This window comes from Cimex lectularius, unplaced genomic scaffold (assembly GCF_000648675.2).
Source record: "Cimex lectularius strain Harlan isolate CLEC.00 unplaced genomic scaffold, Clec_2.1 scaffold59, whole genome shotgun sequence".
NCBI lineage: Eukaryota > Metazoa > Arthropoda > Insecta > Hemiptera > Cimicidae > Cimex > Cimex lectularius.
Genome location: NW_019392794.1, coordinates 2,168,316 through 2,195,210, shown reverse-complemented (window position 1 = coordinate 2,195,210; position 26,895 = coordinate 2,168,316). Strand labels below are relative to the sequence as shown.

Below are 26,895 nucleotides of genomic sequence, written 5' to 3'. Positions count from 1 at the left end.
TGACTCAATAAAATCGTCTCATTCCATCACCAGCGTACTAATATCACATATATTTTCAGGTAAATAAATTTCTAGAAAATCCAGTGCGAATGTGTATGTGTGAATGTATGTGAAGTACAAGTGTGTCAGTGGTGGAATATCAAGTACCCTCAATCAGACTAGATATTGTAAGTAGTGTACATAGGTTAAAATTGCATGCTTTTGGTGCAAAAATGATCTTGTTGTCAATAGCCCCTTGAGTGTCGATGGTGGTACAGATAAGTGCAAGGTCTGACAAAACAGCAATGGGTGATTCTCACAGCTTGCCACAAGAAGTCATTAGTTCAGTTCTGCACATATGTGTTCACAAGTTCATATATGGGCATAAATGAGCCTATATAATTATAAATTTAAAAAAAAAATTTAATTAGCCTGATGATGAGTACTAGTGCTCAAAATCTAGATAACTGAGAAAAACATTATGTGAGCAGAACTCCACTTTAACTATTTCTATCTGCCTACAAAATTTCAGCAAAAGATTTCATTATACAGGGTGTTACAGGGTTAAAAATCAATATTGTCATGGTGGATTCACTAAACAAAATGTAGTTCAGTGCCACCAGAACAAGGTTTCTATCTTTACTCTTTCCTGAGATATTAATATTTTTGTTATTTTAATCTAAAATCAGATTTTTTTTTACATAAAATTGTAATTTCTCAACTTTTATTAAAATACAAATCTGACCTTTATTGTGCAAACTACATTAAATTTTCCAAAAGATAACATTTCAGTTGAAAAATTCACACTTCAGAATACTCAGTAGCCGCTCAAAGAATAACAAATGGCAAAACCAAAAAAAGTTGGTAATGCTGGCCATGCCACGAGAAGAATGTATCTAATTTTTGTTACCAATAATAAATGTTTTTATTAAAAATATGACATGTGTGATGTTCTTGGTGTGCTGCTCTCCTTGGGCTCAATATCACGTTTTTCAACCTTGCAAGGAGATTTCACTAAGGAAAGTTCTTAAAAATGTAAAACTAAATATGTCCTCGGAATACTTATAAAATAAGGCAACATTGATGAAATTCCCGGAAATTTTGATGGAAAAGTCATTGCATGAGCCACAATTGAGTATTTAAAAAAAAAAAAAAATGGGTTTTGCCATTTGTTATTCTTTGGGCAGCCACTGTGTATTCTGAAATGCAAATTTTTCAATGGAAATGTTATGTTTTAGAAAATTTAATGTAGTTTGCAAAATAAAGGTCAGATTTGTGTTTGAATGACAAAATTGAGAAATTATGATTTTATGTTAAAAAATCTGATTTTAGACTAAAGTCACAACTGTTAATATTTCAGGAAGAGACGAGACAGAAACCTCATTCAACTATGTTTTATTTAGTGAATCCACCATGGCAGTATTGACATTTAACCCTGCAACACCTTGTATAATTCTGAAATCAAATTGGTACCGAGGTTTATTTTATTTAAATCTAAATGATGAATGAATGCTATTGTAGAATTATTAAAATGTTTAGCAAGGGTAGTAATTTGTTCAGTATGAGAGATTCAAAGACTTTAGCTGGTTGGATGCACATAAGTCTGTAGTTCTGAAATCCGATTTCTCTCCTGATTTGAAAATAAAAAATAAATAGGAAAGTTTAATAGCATTATCCAATTCTACATGCTGGAATCTATCCTGGAATTAGGAATGGCTAGATTCTTCAATTGTTGGAAGAGCATGCATACATTCCATCATACTACATTCAAAACCTCATAAATCAATCCCACGTCGAATGGCAAACAGAGATCAACACAAGAGGAGGAAATACTCTGTACTGAATTTTCTTCATTGTTTCCATAGCAACATTTTTGGTAAAATTGTTTTACTCAGTTTAATTTTTTATTAAGCTATCTTATATTTTTATTTAAAAATATCCACTAAACCGTAATAAATGAGAATTACAACGCTTGCAAGTATTACTTGTTGACAAGTATTGTTGTCCTCGGTGTATTATTATGTCTTACTTCAACTATTATTTGTTATAAATTTTATAAATGTATTTTTTTTTGTTATTTATTCCGGGGTTTATTATATCTTTCTGCTTATCTTTCATAATATGGTTTCATCCGTCAATTATAAATAATTAATATTTTAAAGTATATATTATTGTCATAATTGTTTTGTATCTTTTATTATTACTATCGCTGTTATTATTATTTTATTATGTTTATAAAACTTAATTCATTTTTAATATAAGTACATGTAAGGGAGCTTAAAGCCCTATTTGTACCTTTAAAATAAAGTCTCATAAATAAATTTAATTGTAAATTTTAATTTACTTCGTAAACTATTACTTTTCTACATAAAAAAAGGGTATGCTACTTGTTAAATAAATAAATGTATAAATTTAGTGAAAAGGGAAATTTGAAAGCGCAATTACACTAGTGCACACAGAAAGTGTGGGTCCCTCATGGAGGTGATAGTACTGTTTCTTCCATGCTACCGGGGTATCTACTACTAAATCAAGTGGTGTTTTTTTAAATAACTTGTTTAACTGTGATTCTTTTTGTATGTATTTGTTTTTTCTTTTTTTTAAACCAGGATAATATTTGATAATTTGATGTGTTTAATATGAGTCTCCTCCGAACACTTTCAAAAAGGAGACTTTTCAAAGAAAGGATAGCCGGCTCGTGGTGTTCTAGTAGCAGGTATTCAACAAGCAAAAACGGAAATGTGGACATCGAATTTGGAATCGATCGTGCATCACTTCGCATCGGGGTCAGCGAGTTCGCCGGCTTCGCGGACGGCTGTTGTGTCGCCGGACTTGGTGACACTTCAGTCATGGTGACAGCAGTGAGCAAGGAAAAACCGTCTTCAACCTCTTTTCTACCTCTCACGGTTGACTACAAACAGAAGGCGGCCGCAGCCGGCAGGATCCCGACCAGCTCCCACCGTAGGGACACCTATTCAGAACAGGAGATCCTAGTGAGCAGGTTGATTGACAGGTCATTGCGACCTTTATTCGCTTCAGACTACTTTTACGAGACGCAGCTGATCTGCAACCTCCTTGCCCTAGATGGTATCAATGATCCTGAAGTGCTTTCCATTAATGCAGCTTCTGCTGCGCTCAGCTTGTCTGACATACCTTGGAATGGCCCTGTAGGCGCCGTCCGGGTCGGGCTCCAGGATGACACTGTCATCCTAAACCCAACGAGAAGGGAACTGTCTAACAGTTCGCTTAATATGGTTGTGACGGCGGCAAATCAGAACCTAGTCATTATGCTTGAAGCCTGTGCGAATAACATTTTACAGCCGGATTTCCTCAAAGCAGTCAAAACAGCCGTTCAAGAGTGTCAAAAGATAGTACATGGGATATCGCAACTGCAGAAACACCATGGGAAAAAAAAGAGACCTTTCGAGCCTAAGGAGTTAGATGAAAATTTGTTAAACACAGTAAAAAGTGAATCAGAGTCGATACTAAAAGAAATTTTCCAGGATTTCTCTCACGATAAACTCTCAAGGGATAATGCAGTGAAAGAAGTCAAAGTCAAAGTGATTGAAAAAATTCGACAGGAAAGGCCTGAAGTCAGCATAGAAACCTTAAACGGAATGTTTGATTTGGTGTGGAAAGAGACATTTAGGTCTCTAGTGCTCCACACAGATGTGAGATGTGACGGTCGAACTCTTACACAGCTCAGGCACATAAGGTCGAATGTAGACATGTTCAAACCTCTCCATGGTTCTGCATTTTTTCAAAGAGGTCAGACACAAGTTTTATGTACGGTCTCGTTAGATTCGATAAATTCTGCACTTCACATGGACCCCATTACAATGCTGACTAGCGGGTTGAAAGAAAAAAACTTTTTCTTGCATTATGAATTTCCCCCTTATGCAGTGAAAGAGGTCGGGAGGTTGGGTCCCGCAATGAGAAGGGAGGTTGGCCATGGGGCTCTTGCAGAGAAGGGCTTGAGAGCTATCGTACCAAGTAACTTCCCATTTACAATACGTCTGACGTCTGAAGTTCTTCAGTCAAACGGGTCATCATCTATGGCGTCCATCTGTGCTGGCAGCTTAGCACTCCTTGACGCCGGTGTCCCCATTACCAGCCCTGCTGCAGGTGTAGCAATCGGTTTAATAACCAAGTACGAAGGGAACGATACCAAACATATCCAAAACTATAAAATACTTACTGATATTCTCGGCATTGAAGACTACATGGGTGACATGGATTTCAAAATCGCCGGTACAAAAAAGGGAATCACTGCACTACAGGCTGATATTAAAATCCCAGGCCTGCCTCTGAAAATCGTCATGGAGGCCATTCAAGCAGGTTGGGAAGCCAAGTCAAAAATCATAGATATAATGAATTCAACGATCAGCGAACCAAGAGAGGAAAAGAAAATCTCATGGCCAGTAACAGATGTCTTAGATGTACCGGTTCACAAAAGGGGAAAATTACTCGGCCAAGGAGGTATTCACCTAAAACAGCTTTTCATCAATAACGGTGTTCAAGTTACCTTCCAAGAAGAAACAGACAACTATCAAATTTTTGCACCTAACCAGCTGGCAATGGACGAGGCCATGGAGCAGATATCTACATGGCTCTCTCAAGAGAAAGAACCCTTATTGGAATTCGGTGCTATTTACACTGCCAAAATCACAGAGCTCAGGGAAAATGGTGTCATGGTCACACTTTACAACAATATGCGTCCAGCGCTCCTTCACAATAATCAGCTCGACCAGAGAAAAGTCAGTGACCCCAGAGTCCTTGGATTCGAAGTTGGCCAAGAGATTCAAGTCAAGTTTTTCGGGCATGACCCTGTATCTGGGCAAATGAGACTTTCGAGGAAGGTCCTCATGGGTCCTGCCTCCAGTTTAGTTCAAAACTTGCAGAAAACTGATAGCTAGTCTTTAAATTTAAACATAAAACTTACAATTAGACTTGTACATATTTAGTGTTGTTGTATATATATTTTTTTTAAACAATTATGAATAAAAAATTTGATGGCTTATTTGTAGTTACTCCTTTGTTGTTTTTTATAAGTATCAATTAATATGAATTTTTTCCCTGAGAATTTAGGCTTAAGTCAAATAGAACCGTAATTGCTTAACCCTAAACTTCTATCAGAACTTTTAAATTTGACCACTATGATCATTTCTTCTGGTTTTTGACAGTAACCTAAAAGTTTGTGATATACATATTTCTAAGATATAAAGTTAAATTGTTCAAACTGCTCTGCTTATTAGCCCCAGTTAGATGATATCACAGTTGACCCATCTGGCAAGCGCAGTTTTACTTATGATTTATAATGACCACTAAAGCGAAGGTCATGGTTTCATTGTGAAATTTCTCCTTGAATCTACAGAGAAATTATCCTTAATTTGGCCATTATCAGTCATTACTAGTGTGCTCATACTCACTGGTTGTACACTCAACCAAGTTTGACTGACCAAATCCAATTAGTTTTTCTAACTTGCAGTCACATATTTTCTTCACTTCAAGGAAAAACATTAAATCATGGATAATAATAATATTTTATTTGACAATTATTATAAATGAAAAATATACCCATTTAAAAAACAAGTATTTGCAGCAATTGAATATCCGTCTGCTTGGAGTCAAGATTACTGATAAAAGATAATAAAATAGCCAATAAAATATAATATTCTTTGTTTTCTAACATAATTAGAAAGAAAGTAAAATGTAAACTAACCCTAGACTGATATAACCTAGCCCAACCTGTGCACAATTGCAGACTAAATGTGAAAAATCGTTGAACTTTTACACCCATTTTTTGCACTTTTTTAAGGGTGAGACTGACATCGACCAATTGGCATTGGTGATAAAAAATTTGGGGACACCAACTGAGGAGAACTGGCCAGGGCACACGACCCTTCCAGACTTCAATAAAATTTCATTCGCACCGACGAAAGCAGTCCCTTGGTCAAAACAGTTGCCAGACGTCCCCGCCACGGCCATCGACTTGATCAAGTCATTTGTCAAGTACAATTCGCGAAAGAGGATGACTGCTAAGGAGGTGATGAGTACTGCAAAAATTTTCTATCCTTTGTGTATTGTACGATAACCCTTGCCATATTTCAGGCCTTGTCACATAAATATTTTTCAACGCCACCGAACCAAATCAAAGAAGTGGATTTGCCCAGGCCTCTCTACGACCACCGACTGAGACTTAAATCAAAAGACTTTGACTTCTCTCCGCCCCAGGAAATTTTCCAAGGTTTCCGTTTTCTGCTTGATACTGTACCCTAAGTGTTAATATTATAACAGAACAAAGATTTTTTTTTTAAATCTGCCCACAGTTTTGTTAAAAATTATCTATGCATTTAATTAAACAAATCAACATTATAGGATTTTCTTTAATCCCTAATCCTTATTCTGAACCCAAATTGAACATTTTAATTTCAAACACCCATTTTGTGCAGATATACTTAACTGCTATCAGGTTTAAAATATTCAAAAGCTCCTGGTCCACCTATGAATTTTACAAAAACTCTCCACCTATATTCCATGACAAAATGTTATCTTTTTTAACTACCTTTACAATTTTCTTCAATGAGTCACTAATTTAACACTGTTAAAAAAAGTTATATCGATGACTTCTAATTATCGTGGCATAATCATAATTATAGTGGCTTTTTTAGATACCATTGCAGAAAAATTTTCAGCCCTCATCTCACACCGTTAGACATTTTATAACTGACAACTTACTGAGTGCCGAGCTTGATTCTGTAGAGAGTACTCCACATAATAATCTATACCCTTGGCAGTATTATTTATCTAAAACTTTTATCAGTCATCAGACGCTATATAGTTTTTCATTGATTTTAAGGCTGCTTTTGACAGTGACCAAAATGTGCTGATCTATAAATTATTCAATCTGGGAGAGTTGTCCAAATTAATTAACATCATTACAATGTTTCGGATAGGTCAAAGAGAAAATTTCAGATTTTTCCCTATAACTTGTGGGATTAAGCAGGGATGCGTTTTAAGTCTCATCCTTTTCTTCCTCTTCATTGATGATAACCTTCCCTCTGTATTAAAGTCTCACTGAAGTTAAAGCTTATTAATGATGATGTGTTTTTCATAGTTGACAATCGAGTAGGTTTACCAGTGCAACATAAAAATATCAGAAAGATATTTTGATAAATGGAATTTGACTGTTAACCTTTCCAAATCTAAGGTGGTAATTTTTAGAAAGGGTGGCAGACTTGCCCATACTGACAGTTTTTCTCACAAGGGATTACCTAATGAAACTGTAATCACTACAAATATCTTGAAATTACACTTGTCATCTTGTCTCTCCTTCTAATTTGAAGCAGGTGTCTCCTGCAGCTAAAATGGGATTTAGCAGAATTTGGGCTGGCTCAATGTTAAATTACAACATCTCATTGAAAGCTAAAACCAATGTATGTAATGCTGTCGTCTCTAGGTCTGTGCCATTCTTTGCATGCCAAGTTTGGCGATATCAACAATATTAAGTAATTGAGAAATGTCCGAGATTTTTTATAAAAAGCTTTTTGGCCTCCCCTCCTAGCTATACAGGGAGTCCCAGTTCCTGCTGACTAAACTCAGGGAATCGATTCTACTCTTCGTTTGGAGCAAAAAATGCTCAGGAGAAAATTTTCGGAAAGTTCTCTATTTTGAAGATATTCGTCAATTTAGGTTTTTTCAACTTTTCACTACCTTACCACATAAAAACGTTTACAATTTCCAAAAAGTGGAGCCTTCAACAAATCCAATTACACCATTTGAAAGAACGCTAAATTTGCTGTAAGATACTTCTTTGCAATAATCTGAATGACATAAAATGTTAGCCAATATCAGTTGGAACATGTCAAAATTACAAAAATTTTAAATTTTTGTCATGATTGCACATTCTACTGAGGTTACAAAAAAATACCTACAACTTGTCAAATCTTACAAAAACTTTTTCATCTAATATGCTTTATGTTGATATAACCAAGTTTTTAAATAACGTTCTAGTAGAGTTGAAAAATAACAACTGAATGTTCGAAAACGTGAGCTCAGGTAAATTTGAAGGGGGGGTAGAAATTCAGAAAGTCAGTTATGCATTTGAGAAGAGGGAAAACACTTTGAGCATTTCCTTTGAAAAGTTCCTCCTTTGTTGTTATGTGCTTGCTACAAGAAGAACCATTGCATTTTATTGTATGAAGCTTTCTGGTATGGTTTTTGTGAGATTACAGATGTGTCATTTTTATTTTACAAAGCGAGTTCTAATTGATTTATTTCTACCCCCCCCCCTTCAAATTTACCTTAGCTCATGTTTTCAAACATTCAATTGTTATTTTTCAACTCTACTAGAACGTTATTTAAAAACTTGGATATATCAACGTAAAGCATATTAGATGAAAAAGTTTTTGTAAAATTTGACAAATTGTAGGAATTTTTTGTAACCTCAGTAGAACGTGCAATCATGACCAAAATTTTAAATTTTGTAATTTTGACATGTTCCAACTGATATTGGCTAACATTTTATGTCATTCAGATTATTGAAAAGAAGTATCTTACAGCAAATTTAGCATTCTTTCAAATGGTGTAATTGGATTTGTAGTAGTCTCAACATTTTGGAAATTATAAGCGTTTTTATGTGGTAAGGTAGTGAAAAGTTGAAAAAACCTAAATTGACGAATATCTTCAAAATAGAGAACTTTCCGAAAATTTTCTCCTGAGCATTTTTTGCTCCAAACGAAGAGTAGAATCGATTCCCTGAGTTTAGTCAGAAGGAACTGGGACACCCTGTATGTCGTATTTAGATCACATCCGCAGACTTATTGACAGTATCTACACTGAGTCTTCACTTTAATTATGTCCTGAAATTCTGAATCTCCCCGATTCCCGTTTTCTAAAAATTACTGCTAGACAATAAAACTACACATTCTGATTCTCCCACTGATATACCCTACTTTTCAAATATTCCACCCCACATGACTTAAATATTAATAAAATCTTCGATTGGAAACGTAATCTTGATCCTCTTCTTGAAAATTCATTGTCAAACACTCTGGATCAAGGTATGAACTTGAAGAAGAAAGCAAATTTAGTTACTAATACCAAGCTTTTGACCTATTTTAATGTCATCATCAGCGCAAAACAACCTTAAATATGCCTACAGATTAACATATTTAAGTTTTTACAGATGATCTCAAATTTCCTTGAAGACCGATTCAGTCCCAACATTTCCAAGGAGTAAGCGTTACAGTCCTTGGAAATGTTGGGACTGAATCAGTCTTCAAGAAAATCTGAGATCGTTTGTAAAAAATTAAATATGTCAATTTGTAGACATATTTAAGGTTGTTTTGCCCTGTCAATGACCTTCAAATAGTTCAAAACCTTGGCAGTAGCAATTAAATTTGCTTTTTTCTTCAACACCATATCTTGATGCAGTGTTCATAAGTGAAAAAGAGGTTGATACTTTTAATACTGAAAACAAAAATCAGTGTACGTCATCGTGAGTCTGTGAGGCATCATCACGTTTTTGGCTCTAAAGCAATCTTGATCATACTGTCCGCTGTCAGTTCTTGTCTAATCCTAATCAGCATCTGAATCTGGGTGATTTGCAATTCGGTTTTTAAAATGAGGTGTCAGTACTTTGGTTAAATTACACCCCACAATTGGAGGCTCTATGCTCTCTATTAACTCCAAGGTCAGAGAGAAGTGTTCCTTTCTTAGAAGAATGCAGAATTTTAAAAGAAATTCATATGCTCCACCTAGGCCGCAATTCCCTCCCTACAGATTGAAATAATTAATGGTCTAAACTTTGAACCGACCCCACTTCTAAAATATTGCAGTGTGGTGTTCTCTACAGGAGTGCAAGTGTGGTTCAGAAAAACTTGAGGGATTATTATTTCAATTTTATTAGGTTATTAATAATTATATGTGCAGAGTAAATTCAAAGCTTTCCTACCTTTCTGAGGCTTGTCGGGTCGGTCTCCTCGTCTCTCCGGCTCCTTCCGTCGATTCGTCCAAAAAATCAACCGGTGTCTTCTGCTATTTAGCACCTCAACCAAAAAAGTCAAAATCAAGAGTGAAAATGGCGCTCCGTCCTTCTTCCCGGTCCTATGTCCGTTTCTCCCACTCCCGATGGCTCGGCTTTCCATTGGTCGAACCGGCCGGGAGAGGACACGCTCAAAGGATCGGCGGATACGAGCATCTCCTTCTGGCGTGTTGTCTGTGGCACTTTTCTCGGGGTCGCCGCGGCAGATACGCCTGGCAATGCAGGTACATAGATTTATGTGTAAGAACTAAATGGTGGCCGCATCGGTTTAGGCGTTCAAACACACCTTACTGCTTGTTAAATATTTGCTATGTTTAAATTAAATGAATAGTTTATATTACTCCCTGATGATCTGCACTCTCCAAAAAAGATGTTTATATCCTGTAACCGAACCTTTACCTATCTTTTGGGAGTGTTCCGTGTTCAATTAGGTTACTTCTTACTGGCCACTCATGGGTGTTAAGGTACTCAGCATAAGCAAAGAGTTAGAGCCTAATTAAAGGCATAAAAAGCACTACATAATCTTGTAGGATCACCTCTACATATTATATTAGGACATTCAAAGCTCCCCTTTAGATTGGCACCACTTCAGAACATGATAGACTCCCCCTTCCAAATGTCATTGTTTCCACATTGACTATAATTTTTCCAGGTCTTGAAGACTCTTTCACATCCATCTAGACTGTTAAGGCCACTCTTGTCTCATTGGTGAATACATCTTTTTTTATTCCTCTATAGGCCATGATTTTTGTTCCTTTGCAAATGATAGTTTCTTTCCACAGTGTTCTGTGGTGAAAAAGATGCCATTCATGAGTCTTCTCCGTCTAAAGTTTGACCCTCAGCCTTCTTCCAACAGTTAACTACATAATTGACCCCCCCCCCAAATTCCTGTGATCATGTTTTTAATGCCAGTTGTTGAAATGTGCTTCCGGATAATTTGCATTTCAATAAAACTGCCGTTTGTGGAAGTTGTGAATTTGGGTTGCCGTCAGAGCAACCTTGAATTGCTCACAGACTCCCAGTATCTTTTAATTGTCCTTGAAATTAATGAATGCCTAGGTGATTAGAGATGTGGTACAACGATTTCCCTTCTTCATAAAAAGTAATGACGATTGGCACAAACAAAATTAACAGACAAGGGACATTGGTGGCCACAATGGTTTAGGGTCAACATGGCGCTCATCGCAATAAGGTAAAAGTACCAGGTTTGAATCCAGTAGCCCTGAATTCAAATCCGACATACATACAAATGGGCTATTTTCAAAAACGCCGGCTCCCGAGGGTTCATATAACCTTGCAGTTGAAATACCCTTGGAGAAAAAACTTAATGCTTCTATAATTTGATTTCCATTTGTTTATTATTATTATTTTTTTTTTTTACTTTACTTTCATGTCCTTGAATTTTTTCTCCTTCTTTCACTTTTTTTAGCATTGTTCTGTTCATTGTCGCTTTATTCATGTTTTCATTCACCCCTGGCAGACAGAATTTTCCATGCCATGCTGTGTATATTGTAAAGTTATTTTATTGTTTATTTTATACTGTTTATTTACTGTATTGCAACAAGTTATTATTATCATTGTAATCCATATTATTATTATTATAAAAGATTTTTATTTTTTATAGATTGTGATGTGATGGATTTTTTAGAGCAGTACTTCATCCTCGGAAATAACAAGTACCAACTGTATTTTTCAAGTTAAATTCCAATGCAAGGTATTTGAATAAAATAGTTTCTATTCCAACAATTTATTTTTATTTAACAAAACTTCAAATCTAGATGATCATAAGATGAAGAATTCACCAATCAACCTAGAATACACACAAACATTAAAAAAAATAGAATAACAGCTATAATAACAGTAATACATTTACATGATAGTATAGTAATACATTTATTTACTTAAAAGAGTATGAATAGTGCGATAAGTAAGAAGGAATAAATGTAAATGCCAAAGATGAAACAAAGAGTATTTTAGAAATATATGACGGATGAAAACCATTTCTGGTTTTTTTTTGGTTTTTTTTTTTTTTGCAATTCTGCATTTTTAATATTAATCAACAAAATATTTTAATAATTAATAATGCCAAGAAAAACTGTTTTTGCTATTTACTTTAAAAAGTACATTTCTTTTGGGAAGTAAATTACAAACATGCATGATTAACTTGGATTTGGTAAATGGTATTTTATGAGTGCGTGTCCTGTAAATATTTTTTTAATACAAAGATAGTACGGTCAAGGCAAAGAATAGCCACCAACAGGGGGAGAGCACCACCACCACTGGGACCACCCACACACAGCCGCAGCTTCTCTTGTGTTAGAAAAAAGATTTTTTTTTTAAACTAGTTTCACATAGTACTCAAGTGCATGTCATATGCAGGCTCTGGGCATCATCTGCACGTTCGTGAGTATAGGATACCTTTAACCAAGAGAGCTTGGTTCCTCCCTCCTTGCAAAAAAAAAAAAGTTAAAAATTTAATAGTTCTTCAAGTCTGTTTTCTGTTCATGATTGTTACAAACTTGAGGATAGCTCTAAAATAGGATATTTCTTCTAAAGTAGCACTAGGTATAGCCCCGACTTAAATTTATGTGTTATGTAGACATACAATTATCAGATTTCTATTATTTTAGTTTGTTATATCTTAACAATGTATATATGTTGTTACAACAAAGTTGGTGAAACAAAGTGAGTTATTAAACAATTTTGTCAATATTTTAGTACAAAAGGACGTTAGTATTTTATCAGGGACAGGATTTATTATAAATAAGAATAGGACTAAATTAATTATAAAACTGGTTATGATAGAGTGAATACTTAATTTTAAAGGCCGAATGTATGCAAAAAAATTAATTTCTAACTTTTATTCCTATTCTTTAATAAATTAAAATTTTGAATTTTTGTTTTCCCATAGGTATGTATGACCAATGATAATAGTAATAATTAATCCCTATTTGCTTAGTTGTTATAACTGACCATATTAATTATTACAATTAACCTTTTTATCTAAGCTTTTTGGTTGAGATAAAAACCTTAGATAAAAAGAATAATAGTAATAATAATGGAGTCAGACTTGCAATAGTCTCAGCATGAGTATGGGTTTATTGTTCTCCTTTTATTCTTCCATTCAAATACTCTAATGCTCCTTAAAAACAATAATAAAACAAAAACACAATAACACTTCTTTTTCTCTACGCTCTTTTTTTTGGGGGGGGGGAGCTATCTTTCCTTATTTAAATTGCTATTTTTGACATTTTAGTTTATTACCCCGCAATTTGTATTTTTCTTTTATTTCATTTTTCCTCTCCCGCAACCTCAAAAGTTCCTGAAAAAAGAAATTTTCCACACAAAACTTTCATGCAAACACTGTCAGACAAACATTCAAAGGTGTAAGAATTTTGTAAAAGGCCTAAATCTCATTATAAATTTAAGAAGGCTGAAAAGTTGAGTCCAACCAGAATCCTGGTTCGGTTGTGGTTACCTTCCAGTAATTCCGTTGTAAGTTTTCCGGATTGTCCTTCGATGAATCTCATCCCATGCCTCGAACCTGTGGTATTGTTCCACAAGGTTTTGGATTCTTTTGTGGCAGGATGCTAAGCCACAGTAGGGATCAGGACCCAGAAAGTCCATGTTGATCCCCTCTTTGGCCAACATGTCAACCCTTTCGTTGCCTCTATTCTCTGGGGACCTAGTAACTCCTTTAAAACACTCGAAAGGTTGAGCCATTGCTTAAATGATTGCAAAGTGTCAGTCGACCAAAATAAATTTTTACAGTCAGAATGATACTTCTCCACTTCAAATAAATCGAGAACAAGTTGGAAGGCTGTTGCCTATTAAACACTTATTATGCGCTAGTCTGATGTGACCTTTTCGCAATGTAGAGAGAATCACAAGTGCTTTTCACTCAAGTTCCTCAGTTGGCCATTTATGCACAACTAGCTTAATTTCTTTCATACCATCTCTACAGACATTTCAGCCCACTTCCGGTTGATAATGTTTTTTACAAAAACAATGTGTGGTTTTAAGTGACCGGTTGTTTATAATTTGTTGAAGTCGTGAGGAACGGTCAAGAATGAGATAGTTTAGAAAAACACTTTTTTCATTTTTATTTTATTTTTTGCAGCGTTTCGACCTTTATTCAGGTCATCTTCAGGGCCTGGGTAAATTACAAAACATATGTTGATTGGAAAAAATACAATTTAAGATGTAAATATAAATTTTGAACCAAGTATTTCATACTCAAATAAAGTGTGATGCTATTCTTGTGGTGTCATATTGGTTTTGTGTGAAAATGTTGTGAAACATGAATTTGTATTCTGCTGTTTTTATATGATTGTGACAGGGTGGGGGGACATTTTCACACATAACCAATATTACACCACAAGAATAGCACCACACTTTGTACCCTGAAGATGACCCGAATAAAGGTCGAAACGTCGCAAAAAAATTAAAAAGGTGTTTTTTTAAAATACCTCATTCTTGACCACTCCTCACGACTTTAACAAATTATAAACGACTATGTCGTCTGGGCGGGGAGGAAATTGATCTGTTCTTTGTAGATTGTTTGCTGCTATTTTAATTTGATTAATTATAAATTATCCTTTATAAGTTAATAATAAATTTAATTGATGATAGGAGGGTGAGTGCTGAGAGAACTTTGTTTTCTGTCATGTGCTGCCCTCTTTGAAACTAATTGAAACTAAGAGACGGCGTCACATTGAGGAGTTAAATTAAAAACGGCCAAATTTGATCTGACGGCCTTCAAAATCTTTTCCGAATTTTTCGCCCTTTCTCAATGGATCGTCCTGACCAAAATCCACCCTCGGGAAGGGCTGGAAAAGTGTGAAATTCCCGGAAAAACAGTTTCTCCCCGTCGCGTCGGCTTCCGATTGGCCAGTCGGTATAGGATGACTGTGCCAACAGCCAATCCGAGTTGAGATAAACAAAAACAAAGGCGTCCGCACTCAGCGAGCAACCTACCAAAATAAGAGTCAGTCGACGATTGACGTTTAACTGGGGGAGGCTCCGGGCCGAAGAAAGATTCAGTGCTCTTTGACCAGTGGCAGCGACTGGTATTCAATCAGAAACATTTCAAGTGGATGCCATCGAAATGACGACGACGCCTACATCGATCCCCGAGGAGACACTTGGAGGTACGTCTTATCCATTACGCACAATGACATTCCAACATCTGTTCTCTGTCATCATCCTGGCTTGTGTCTTTCTGACGGAACCTTCAGAGATGCCATGCCATGACATCTCAGTTTCGAACGATCATCAGAACGTACACGATTCGATTCTCATGTTTTTCCCCACACGTCAATATTGAACAATCCAGCTGGACGGCCAGCAATATTTCACAATATTGAAAGCGTTATTTTTGTCATTTCCTATTTTTTTGCATCATTCTTGCAGCATAAATTAAAAAAAAAAAAATCATACAAACCCTTACAATCTCAATTTCTCTAACATTTTCAAAACAAACATACGTACGTTTGTTGACAGAAGACCATTCCCGACCCAAGAAGTGAATGTTAAAATAATATAATTGTACGGAAATGTTCAGGTATATTTTTCTAGAACATTTGCTGAAATGTTCTGGCATTCCTATCAAAAACGATGTATTTTCCCTTTCTTTACTTTACTTTTGCTACCTCTGTATTGGTCTAATGTCTGTTGACATCATCTCCCTCATCCCTTTAGCTAACATCTCTCGATGCAGACTTCTTAAAAAAACAAAATGTTTTGATAGATTTATACAATAAAAAATATGTAAATATATTTTTCCTACTTTTTTTATTGGTTTGCATTTTCTTTCTCGCTGTTGATCAAATAGTCATCTAACATCTGTTCTACTGTTGACATCTTCAGATGTCATATAATCCCCCCCCCAAAAAAAAAATTAAATATTCTTAATCTTCGTTATGCTTACAAAATGTTGCTTTGCTTACAATCTTGGTTTGACGTCATTCAAGCAATATCTGACGACATCCTTTCTAGATGTCATATCATTTCATTTTTTTTATTTGAAAAATGGGTATCATAGTCAGTTACATTTTGAAATCGTGGAGTTTTTCGTTAGTTATAAAATTTTCCTCACTTTCGTGAATATTGTTTTTATTTGGAAAAAAATTAAACCATTGAAGAGATGAAACAATTTTCATGTTTTTATCTACATGAATATTTCTATATTGAATATTTCAGCTGGAGGGGAAGCAATATCTCTCGATTTAGAAAGCATAATTTTTGAGATTTCCTAATTTTGCACCATTAAAGCGTAAAATCATGTGTTGACAGACCTTTCCCGACCTGTGAAGTGAATGTGAAAATAATATAATTGTACGGAAATTATTACGGTTATTTTTCCAGAATATTTGCTGAAATGTTACGGCATTCATATTTTTAAAAAAAGTATTTTCTCTTTTTTTATTTTGTTTCTTGGCTATTAGTCTACTGTCACAACAGCAATGTCTGTTGACATCTCCCTCATTCCTTTTGATATATCTCGATGACGAAGACTTCGTTTTTCTAATAAATGGGCTGTTATGTGCTTACAATCTTTGTTTAATCATTTAATGACATTCAAGCATCTCTGTTGACATTCTTTCAAGATGTCATAGCATTTCATTTATTTGTTTAAAACTGGGTATCGCAAATCAGCTACATTTTGAAATGTGGAGTTTTTCATTTATTATAAAAATGCAGACATTTTCGGGAATATTGTTTTTATTTTCAGGATATTAAACAATTTTTTAAACCATTCCAACACGACACAATATTCATATTTTTACCTACACGACAATATTGAATATTTCAGCTGGTCGGTGAGCAATATTTCACGTTACAGAAAGCATGATTTTTGAGATTTCCTATTTTTCACTATTTCTAAAGCTTTAAAAAAAAAATGTTTGTTGACAATCCTTTCACGATGAAGTGAATGTTAAAATAAATGCGCGGAAATGTTCTAATTCATGTTGTTTGTTTCTAAAATTAACTAATTTTTTCAGAATGTATGCTGAAATTTCGTGAATTCTACCAAATAAATGTGCATATTTTCCCTTTTTCATTTTTGTAAATGTGAACTTTTGTTGGTCTAATGTCACGATAGCAACATCTGTTGTCATCTATTGTTGACATCGCTTTCTCCTAACATCTTCTGAAAATGATGCATTTTTCATAAAAAAATGGGTATTGAAAATATATACAACTAAACAAAACGTACTAAATATGTCTTCTTTTTTGATGGGTGGGGGGGTTAATTTGAAACTTTCTTTTTTAGTATTAGCTACATTCAACATTTGTTGGCATTTTCCATCGTGGCATCAACTTCATTCAACATTTGTTGGCATTTTCCATCGTGGCATCAACTACATTCAACATATGTTGGCATTTTCCATCGTGGCATCCATCCCACGTGTCATATCATTCCATTAAAAAAAAAAAAAATGGTTTGATAATTCATGAAATGCTTACAATTAGCAACATTTCAAAATCGGGGAGTTTTCTTTGTTTATAAAAATGACAAAATTTTTATCGATAATTTTTCACAATATTTTTAAAAAATTTAAAAATTATTCCACTAAACAAAAAGTAAAAAGTATGCCTTGCTAATATATGATTTACATACAATCACCAATTTGAAATAGGAGTTTTCGTTTATACAAATGTCGATATGAGTAATTTTTGATTTTAGAATATTTTAAAAAATTTAAAGCCCAATCCAACTAAACAAAACTATGAAATGTCATTTTCCCTTTTCGGTTTGGGGTTACATTGACTTTTTTTTCTCGCTATTACCCTAGCGACATTCAAGCAACATCTGTTGCCATCTTACATTGCTGGCATCCTTCCAAGATGTCATACCATTTCATTTTTAACGTAAAATAAAATTGTTGAAAAATTCAAAATATGCTTACAATCTGCAACAATTCGAAATCGCGGAGTTGCTTGTAAAAATGCCGAAATGTCCGGGAATAATATTTTTTCATAATATTTAAAAACCAATATTTTTTTCAAAATATTTGCAAAAAAAGATTTAAAAATCGTTTCAACTGAGCAAAAAGTATAAAATAGGCCTTTTTTTGTCATTGGGTAATTTGAAATTATCATTTTCATTCTCTCATTATCATTCTTGACGTTAAACAACGTCTGTCATCTTCTATTGCAGAAAAAATGTCATGATGTCATACCATTTTTCTTCATGTATATTTTTGTTCAGTATATTTGCAAAAAAAAAATTTAATTTAATTTAAAAAATATCTTTTCCTCTTTTTCTTTTCTTGCCATTTTGATGTTTTCTTTCACACTGTTGGTTTAATGAGTGACATTCAAGCATCGCATCATTTGACTATGTTCATTTCTGCGTATTTTTTTCTTGTTAACAAAAATGGAATTGAAAAGTGATATTTTAATTATTATTAATTTAAAGGAGCAATTTATCGCAATTGTGGTCGCTTATAAAATTTCTAAAATTATAGGGATTATTTTCTCAGCATTCATGACGGACCGATCTTTAAAAGTGATATCAACGTCACAAAGAGTACAATTTTTCTATTTTTTCTTTAAATATATCCGGAACTGTCATAATCGAATAGGTTAATTGAACAATTAATTGTCCATTGTATAGTGGACATAAAAAATACATCTTGTGATAGATCAAATGAGGCCAACAAACCTATTAGTAAATATTTATGTAATAGCAAATCTTTTTCACAATAAAGAATTTATTTGTTGGACTTGTTTGGCGTTGAGAACAGTGACACAGGACCGTCATCATGGACCGTGAAACTTTTGATTACAGATTCGATCAATGAAAAATCTATAGCAGTGTCAATAAACCCATCGCATTTTACAATTGGCCAGTAATTGGAAAACATTCGATTTTTCTGTTCATTCGCCCTGTCGCGGCGTAGTTCATGACGAGGTCGAAACACTCGTGATATAAAATCGAAAATTTTTACTGTTTGAACACATTTCTTACAGTCAGTCGCCTGTCGTTACGATTCCTAGAGTAGTTTTTAATTATCGGCAAATGAGCTGGCTATTAACACATTTTAATGGTGACGATGAGGGAAAAATAAAAATATTTCCTTCCCTCTTCTTAAGGCGAAACGTTGCAATTTTACTCGACCCCAAAACTAGATCGTCATTTCTGTACGTAAGACATGAACAATGTCACGTCTGTTTATCCCAACAGTAATTACACAAAAAACTACGCAATTTATTATTTCTTAGATACGGTTTGTTGAATTTCGCGTTGCATTTTTAAAAAGAAAAATTCTTGATGATACTCAAAAGTCCCACGGTGAAAATTGACTGAACAACATCTCCGTTTATTTAAACAGTTTGCCAGTTGATTATGCACCGTCACTAAACCGTTATATAATTTTACAATAGGGAAAATAATCATAAACAGAAAAACAATGCGTAACTTGAACGTTTACTTTGGAAATTCTTTATTAAAACTTAAACCCTTTTTATGCTTTGTACGCGGATTGGAAAAATTGTCTAAAACTATCATATTAGTTTATCCACCCCGTAGGCAAACTTGGAGTTACTAGTAACAAGTGAGTACTAAACGATGTTGCAAATATAAATTAAGGTCGATAGGCGAAGGGGTTATGAAACAGAAAAGTGAAAAGTCTTTTATTATATAAATTTTATGAAAGTTTAAAAAGAAAATTCTAAACTTATGGAAGTTATTATCTATATATCTTTTCTGGAACCGTCTAAATTCGCTAGTCGTACATATATTCTTTTCTTTCTTTTAACTTCAATTTGCTGTGATCGAGTTAAATCTAAACCAGCGGGAATAGAAAGACCCAGTAAAGTGATGTGTGTCGACCAGTTCTTTTAAGGTGTTCTTATGTTCCAATTAACGAATTTTATTACTTGTTTCTTTGAAAAGTCATTCGTACGAAAGAAGACAGGTCGACCGAAAAAAAGCATAGTCTAAGAACGTACCCTTGCGCAACACCGAATTTCCATTTTAACGAGCATGTCTGAAATACTCTATAACAATATTTAATGTCAAAAACCCTTTAACTTATTACAAATGTCAAGTGTTTTTAAATTAAGACTATTATTTTTCTTAAATGCAAACAATAGATATAACGAATGGCATTTAAAAAATTAAAAAAAAGAGCAGTGTTTACTGATAAACAGATTGCATTATTGCGTTTAAAAAAACAAAAAAATTAATTTATAGTTAGATTTATTGTGCGTGTGACATATTTGTTATTATGTTCAACTTGTTTTGAACATGAATGATTCGGGCTTGAAAAGAGAAATTTTTTATTAGATTCTTCGTGTATCTATGACAAATGAAAAGTCTTTTATCATGTGATTTTATGAAAATTTAAAAATAAAAGTCTTAAGTTATGAACGTTATTATTAGTATGTGGATCGGTTTTTCAGATGTATTGATGTAAGAAATATACAGTTGATTTCTGATTGAAGTTATTATTAATAGGTCTTTTTTTGGTCCGTCTAAACTCGCGTCGTACGTTTCCTCTGTTTTTCTGTTCCTCGATCATCTACACCGACTAATTGTATCATTTATATTTTATTTGCTGGCCAATCGTCCAGGAGCTGCCAAATTCAATTACCTAAGTTACAATCAAGCAACAGCTTGCTGTTTATAGTGTCGGACGAAGCAAGGTCGCACGGCCTCCCGCACAAGTCTTCTTTTCTTTTATTTTCAACATGAGCGGTCTTGTTTTCTAAAGTCTCGAGGTCGGGATCGCACAAATAAACAATATCAAGATTATATTACTAAAAATAAATCCTTCCGCCTTTACTTTGCTCCGTTACCCTCGACGATGAACACACCCTAAGACGTCCAAGAACTAGATTACCAGTAATAAGGTTTTATGCATAATTATCAAAAAATAAACGTTTTTTCTTATTTCAGTTTTATTTTTGGATTGGTAAATGATTTAATGACTAGATTGAAAGGAATCCTTAAATCACTGTTTCATAAGTTGTCCGCGTCGGTCAATAATGATCACCTTCCGAGTTTTTTCTTATTAACGTGCCTACAATGGTAATTTACTGGTACGTTTATATTGTTTGTTGTTGGGAGGACGGTGGGGCAGGAGGTAATACTTTGAAGGATCAATGTTTTTCGGGTAGTGCGCTTGTGCGATTTGTACGTGTGGCAGAGACATAGTTTTTACGTGTTGGTGTTGCCAGCGTTTCACTCTTTGTTGATCCCTATGCTACAATATACCCTTCACTATCCCTGTCCTATAGAGAACCCTTCACCACGTGTTGGGAATATGAAGAATTTAGGCTTTAAACGATCTTTTTGTTTAAATAATTGTACTGATTTATCTTTAATTTATTTCAGTGTTTTCGAATTTATCTTCAAAGTAATTGTTAAAAATGTAACATGTAGTTCTTGTTTACATTAGGTGTTACAATAGTGCGTCACATATTGCAGTGGGTATTGATTTACCCAATTGGGCACAATGGCGTTTCTGATATTCGAATTCGACCGGAAAGTCAATTAATGTAGTCAATGACGGTATAGCGTTGAAACAATAGAGAAAAACAATAAATGCACCCTTTCATTTTCAGTAATACGAAAATTCTTTTCGCTTTTACTTGTAGTCGCACCTTTCATGTTTGCCTGACCACCAATGTGCAGAAGCATAGAAAGCAGTCAAAATATACACATTTGTGTGTTCTTAGCCGCCTTCCGAAAAAAAAAAAATATAAATTGAACTTACTCAAATACTTGACCACCCCTGAAACCTTAATGAGATCTAATATCAAGAAAGTGGGCAGTGAATCACAATCAAGATTTATTGCGCAAAATAAATTAAAATGTTAAATATTGAAAAACCAGTCTTGCCCTCCACTGTACACCAAAAACAAAGAGATACCGTCTTTCACTCAAGTCATATATCTAGAACTATATCCAGACAGCAGACTGTCGTGAAATCCTTACACAAGACTTAAAAGACAACAAAACACTTGGACTACTACGAATCACTAGGACCAAAATCCGTCAACACTAAACTAACCTTATACAAGACTACTGTGGACCACTGGGCAAACGGAGTGGTACTGTGTGGTTCTGCCAAGCCATCCTGCGTCCAGCGCATCCAATACTTCCAATCAAAAGCCCTCAGACAAATCGTCAAAGCGCCTAACTTCGTCATTCCCTTCACTATCCACAACGAACTCGTCATTTTTTTGTTAAAAAAACTGATCCGTTTCGATTCCAAAAGTTTCACACTAACCTCTCGATCCATCCTAAACCAACTGCTCGATCCCTCTACATATTCCCATCCCGAGAACCCGCCACGTCGCGGCTCTAATCGACGATGACCTCGAGACCGTTTCACCTCCTAATTCTTCTCACTGAGTGCCAGCCAGCCTATGTGTCCTCCGGGTGCAGCGCTGGCATTAGTGTTAGTGCTGTGACCTTGTGAAAAAAAGTACTGTGATCACATTTGTAATATGTAAAAATATGCGTATGCTACAAATTAATTAAATAAAAAAATAGAAAGACTGAGATTATGTGGAGAACTTATTACATATCCATATGTCAAAGGAGGCGATTGAACTCTCCAAATAGCCTTATTTTAAGATAATTATGTCATAATTTATGCGTTTTTGCAATTAGCCAACCATGTCATACAATGTACGATGACATTCGGCGTTTTTTCCACACTGTTGAGTTGCTATTGTGTATAATAGCCGGGTTTAAATTTACGGTCGTCATGGCCATCGCGACCGCTTAATCTCGCTTTCTTCGTCTAGACATTTTTTGTCGACATGATTTTCCTTGTTAATGGAATTATCGATTTCATAACTGTCTGGCGTGGAACTTGTTTGCTAATGGTCACAGATGACATGTAATCCATTTCTCACCCTTTTATTTTCTTTATGGAGGCCTCCCTTTCGAGGGAGAAGAGTACTGCCTGTTGCACATGGAATGAGGTCAGTGTGAGGAATGAGGCATAAACCAGGCTAACATCACGAATACTTAGTTTGAGTTTTATAATTTTTTTAAACTTTGTATATTAAGATAAATTCAATGAAATTTCAGGTATGTAACGCACCATGTAAAACACCTTATCAAAATAAGAGATCTCAAACCAAACTGATTAATAAAAGCACTTTAACATCCCTTTTCAGAGCGTGTAAACAATATTGACTAAATAAACATTACTTCAAAACACAAATAAAATTATTTAAAAACGTTAACTTGTTTTACTACTCTTTAAATAAAACATTTTTTATAAGTAAGATTTTCCTGTGAAAAACAAGTTGTACAGTAGTTTTGATATTGAAAAGTAGGTTTTTATTAGGCATACCGTGTAGCTACACATTTCGCATAGATTTTTAATTTAGAAAGCTAGTTTGTACATTGGTTTTCTTCTGGCAGGGTGAAGGTTTAGCTTGTTGGTTCCAAGAGTAAGTACGTATCACATAGGTGTTTAGTGAAAAATATTGATTTTGCGTGGATTTTGATTTAAAAATACATGGGTTTTCTTAAAAGAAAGTGTTTCTCGGTTTTCCTCGGGAAAAGTAGGTTTTACGTGAGCTTTTAGTTGGACTTTTACTTTGGAAAAACCCACGAAATATATTTATAAATGTGCACCCTCGGGGCCAAATTGGATAAATCAAAAAAGCGCAACTTTTCAGGTTTCCGATTTTAAAGTTTAAATTTTTTTTTACAAATCCAATGTTTATAGTATCTTATATTTTAGTGTGCTCACATTTCATCAAATTGACTGTAGTTATCCGCGTGAATAGGTTGTTTAGTTTATTTAAAAATATATCTCAACTTTCTGGTTCTTATCCTGTTGTGCACCAATATTTACATTGTATTGTAAAGCCTGCGATACAGTCTTCTTACTAAACTTACAACTTTTCTTTCTCTCACAGTGCCCTCTGGAGGTCTCATTCTTTCCCTTCGAACCGTTCCAAATCAGCCGCCACCATCTTCTCCCATCACTTATGGTCTCCCTCCAGGATTAAGCAACTCCGCTTCCCTTTTTTTTGTTATTATTGCTTCCCCTCCTATCACCTTTATGTAGATCTCAAATTAAAAGCCTAACCTTCTGACTTACAAGCTGCAATTACAAAAAATTCAGGAAGACTTAAAGTCAGTTAGCTCCTGATACGCTGAAAATTGGCTGTAGTGTAATTAACAAGTCCCAGGGTTGTCTTCAGTCCTCCATTCCTTACCTCCTACGTTTACAGTTGATGAGTACCCTATTTCCTTCAGTCCCACCGTTAAGAATCTTAGGATTTTCTTGGATGCCCAAGATTTCCCGACGCTAATTCACCTCCATCAGTTCCGTCGGGTCAGCTACCTTCTCCCGTTTAGTAAACGCACAGTCCTAGTTTTCTTCCTTATCCTTCTCCTCATTGATTACGGATGTGTTGTTTACGGGAGACTCAGTGGGGAGCTTGATGTTAAACTTAAATGTATAATGAATTGTTTTGTATGTTTAGCCTTCGACTCCCCAAGGAAGTTCCACTGATCTGTACACCGACTTTAAGTGGTTATACCCCAGAACCCTGTTACTTCCAGTCCGAACATACTGACGCTGAAGATTTTTTTTTTCATTTATTTTCACTATTTTTAGTAGAACATTTCACATTACATGTATATGCTTTTGAAAATATACATCTGTAGAGCCTTGTCATGCTGGAATCTCTGTGAATTTTTTGTAGGTGACTATAAGTTCAAGAATATACTTTACTTTTCATTTAATTCCAATTCAATACCTGCCAATCGATCAGCCAAGCCCGTAAAATGGGTTTTGTCATGGTGTATTAAAAAACACTATATTTTGCAGTTGAGGTAACTGCACTAAATTCATGTTTAAAACGAAACAAATGCTAATGCAAGTAGGTAAAAATATCTCTTTGTCGCATCTAGACAAATATTCATTAGAGCATAGGTAAATAGAAAAGTAAAATTATCGAAATGTCAATGTAATTTTTCGAGATATCTAAAAAGGCACATTGCGTTTAAAGGGGAATAGTTAGTTTCCTTATCGACATTCTGTCAGGCCTAAAGACACTGGGAATATGCACTGATCTCATTTTGCCAAAATTTCGACTTACCCAGTTACCTCGAGGGAGCATGTTTTAAACATTTTTTTAATGGTTTTACGCAATTCTCCATGGACAAATTGTATAATTGCATCATTTTTATTTGTAATATTTTGTCACATGCAATCCTAAAACGTTGGCAATGAGAAGATTTTCCATTCCACTTATCCAGTGATTTTCTTTATTAACATCAGCTCGTTTTGTCATTTTAGTGTGGCACGTGCCAAGAAGTGATTACATATATACTTTTTTTTAATAAAGGGTTTGTTGCTTCTTTTTTTTTCTCTCTCTTTTCGCTTTATGCAGCGATTAATTGTTTACAAACCTTTCACGATTTTGAGTCTGCACCTTCTGTATGCGAAGATAGTATTTGCATTCTATACGGTTTGTCGCTTATGCAAATGTAAGTACCCATCTATAATGCCTGTGCCTTCCTTTAACTTTGTGTACTATGCAGTTTTTATGATCATTCAACATGTTCGTTGTACGTGATAGTTAATAAGGTCATTTTAATTATACAATTTTAAAACAGTTTGATAACTTTCAATATTGTATATGACAAATGGGACAGACTATTTTTATCTACTGAGTAACCCAGTTTTATTTCTACAATAACACGACTAATTGGAAATCAGTAAATACGCGTCTCCTTATTTTTGACTGTACTTTTAAGAGAAATCGTTGAATTTTATGACATGCTGGGTGATGCATGTGCTCATAATTATTTCGAAACTAGAGAAAAGCATGCAGGCAATTCGCGTTTTGTTTTATTTCGTGCATAACTATCACCATGAAAAGAAAATCAAGCAGGTAACTTTATAAAATGTGGTTTATCCTGAATTTCTAAGGGGGAAAAGGTAAGCACGATATCCTCATATCAATTAACATTCAACGAAATATGTTCACGCACCGTAGGTTCTCACAGCCAGCAATACATGTGCAACTGTTGAAAGGCTCGAGAGCATCTATTTGCCTATTTGACCATTGGAACAAATAAAACCAATTATCTAAGTTATCCTCAAATTGCGCGGTAAAAGGGAAAAAGCCATTAGAAGGCGGGATTTCAGTGACAGGATTGTAAAGAGCAAGAGGAGGTCGAGCTGCAGTAACGAGAGGGCTCGCCCCTCTCCGCAGAATACATTGAACCCCACCGGATCCGACGGATGTGTACACTTCTGCAGGGTAGGGAGGAAAACAGCTGAAGAGGGCAACAGGTTCCGCTGCGCGTATTGATTCCAGGGGGACCTTCACTTCCTGACGTCACCCTGTTATACTCCTTGTGCGTTGTGGCGCCTTTGTACCGTGAGGTACGGCGTCGATTATGTCGTGTCACGTGTTGGTCGATGACAAAACGGGGTTTCATAGTTGGTGTATGCTCTATCTCATTAAAAACGGACATTTTTCTCATATTTCCTCCCAATCACTCCCTCTTCCTCTTGTTCACTTTCTCTCTTTCACTCTCTCACTCATTCGTCTGCCTTCCTTTCTCATGTTTTGCCTCTCTTCGATTAATTTCATATGCTCGAGTTTCTATTTTTTCTAATTATGTATTTTTCTTATTCCCCTTTCATAGAATAACTACCAACAGTATTTTAAAGGTATAGAAAAAGAATAAAAATAAAACTGTTCTTATTTTATATGTAACACCAGGAAAAGATATGGTGCATTTGACTGCGTTGCCTTTCAGTATATTGTATTCTATTGCCTTCTGCCCTTTTAAATCGTGTGTGGGGTTTCCAGGTTAGTCATTTCATTAGATTCAGTTTAAGGTTACGGATATGGTTTCTGTTAGAAAG

At 34.8% G+C, this 26,895-nt stretch overlaps 2 protein-coding genes and 2 long non-coding RNA genes across 7 annotated transcripts in view; 2 read left to right on the top strand and 2 right to left on the bottom strand.

The window, feature by feature from the left end:
• The window catches only part of LOC112127270, a 121,251-nt gene extending 111,012 nt beyond the window's left edge, over positions 1–10,239 (bottom strand). Inside the window, exon 1 of the long non-coding RNA XR_002910490.1 lies at positions 9,932–10,239. This is a non-coding gene — a long non-coding RNA (uncharacterized LOC112127270). The remainder of the gene's footprint in view (positions 1–9,931) is intronic.
• Positions 1–26,895, top strand: part of LOC106661744 (cyclin-dependent kinase 20-like) — a 74,388-nt gene that overhangs the window by 6,617 nt on the left and 40,876 nt on the right. Inside the window, exons 5-8 of one of the 4 annotated variants that reach the window (XM_014385334.1) lie at positions 5,795–6,022; positions 6,088–6,223; positions 11,646–11,735; positions 11,800–11,826. In XM_014385334.1, coding sequence (XP_014240820.1) covers positions 5,795–6,022; positions 6,088–6,223; positions 11,646–11,722 — 441 coding nt within the window. In that variant the 3' untranslated portion in view covers positions 11,723–11,735; positions 11,800–11,826. Of the gene's footprint in view, positions 1–5,794; positions 6,023–6,087; positions 6,224–11,645; positions 11,736–11,799; positions 11,827–14,942; positions 15,172–26,895 lie in introns of those variants that run through there. The other 3 variants (XM_014385333.2, XM_014385336.2, XM_014385335.2) reach the window with 3 other exon arrangements.
• LOC106661743 (polyribonucleotide nucleotidyltransferase 1, mitochondrial) lies at positions 2,396–5,006 on the top strand. Its single transcript, XM_014385332.2, has one exon. It carries the CDS (start codon positions 2,616–2,618, stop codon positions 4,890–4,892), a length of 2,277 nt encoding a protein of 758 aa, XP_014240818.1. The 5' UTR covers positions 2,396–2,615; the 3' UTR covers positions 4,893–5,006.
• The window catches only part of LOC106661746, a 59,791-nt gene continuing 44,652 nt past the window's right edge, over positions 11,757–26,895 (bottom strand). Inside the window, exon 3 of the long non-coding RNA XR_001339773.2 lies at positions 11,757–11,831. This is a non-coding gene — a long non-coding RNA (uncharacterized LOC106661746). The remainder of the gene's footprint in view (positions 11,832–26,895) is intronic.

Excerpts from the sequence above, each read along its gene's own strand:
- LOC106661743 (XM_014385332.2), top strand. The coding sequence starts at position 2,616 with ATGAGTCTCCTCCGAACACTTTCAAAAAGGAGACTTTTCAAAGAAAGG.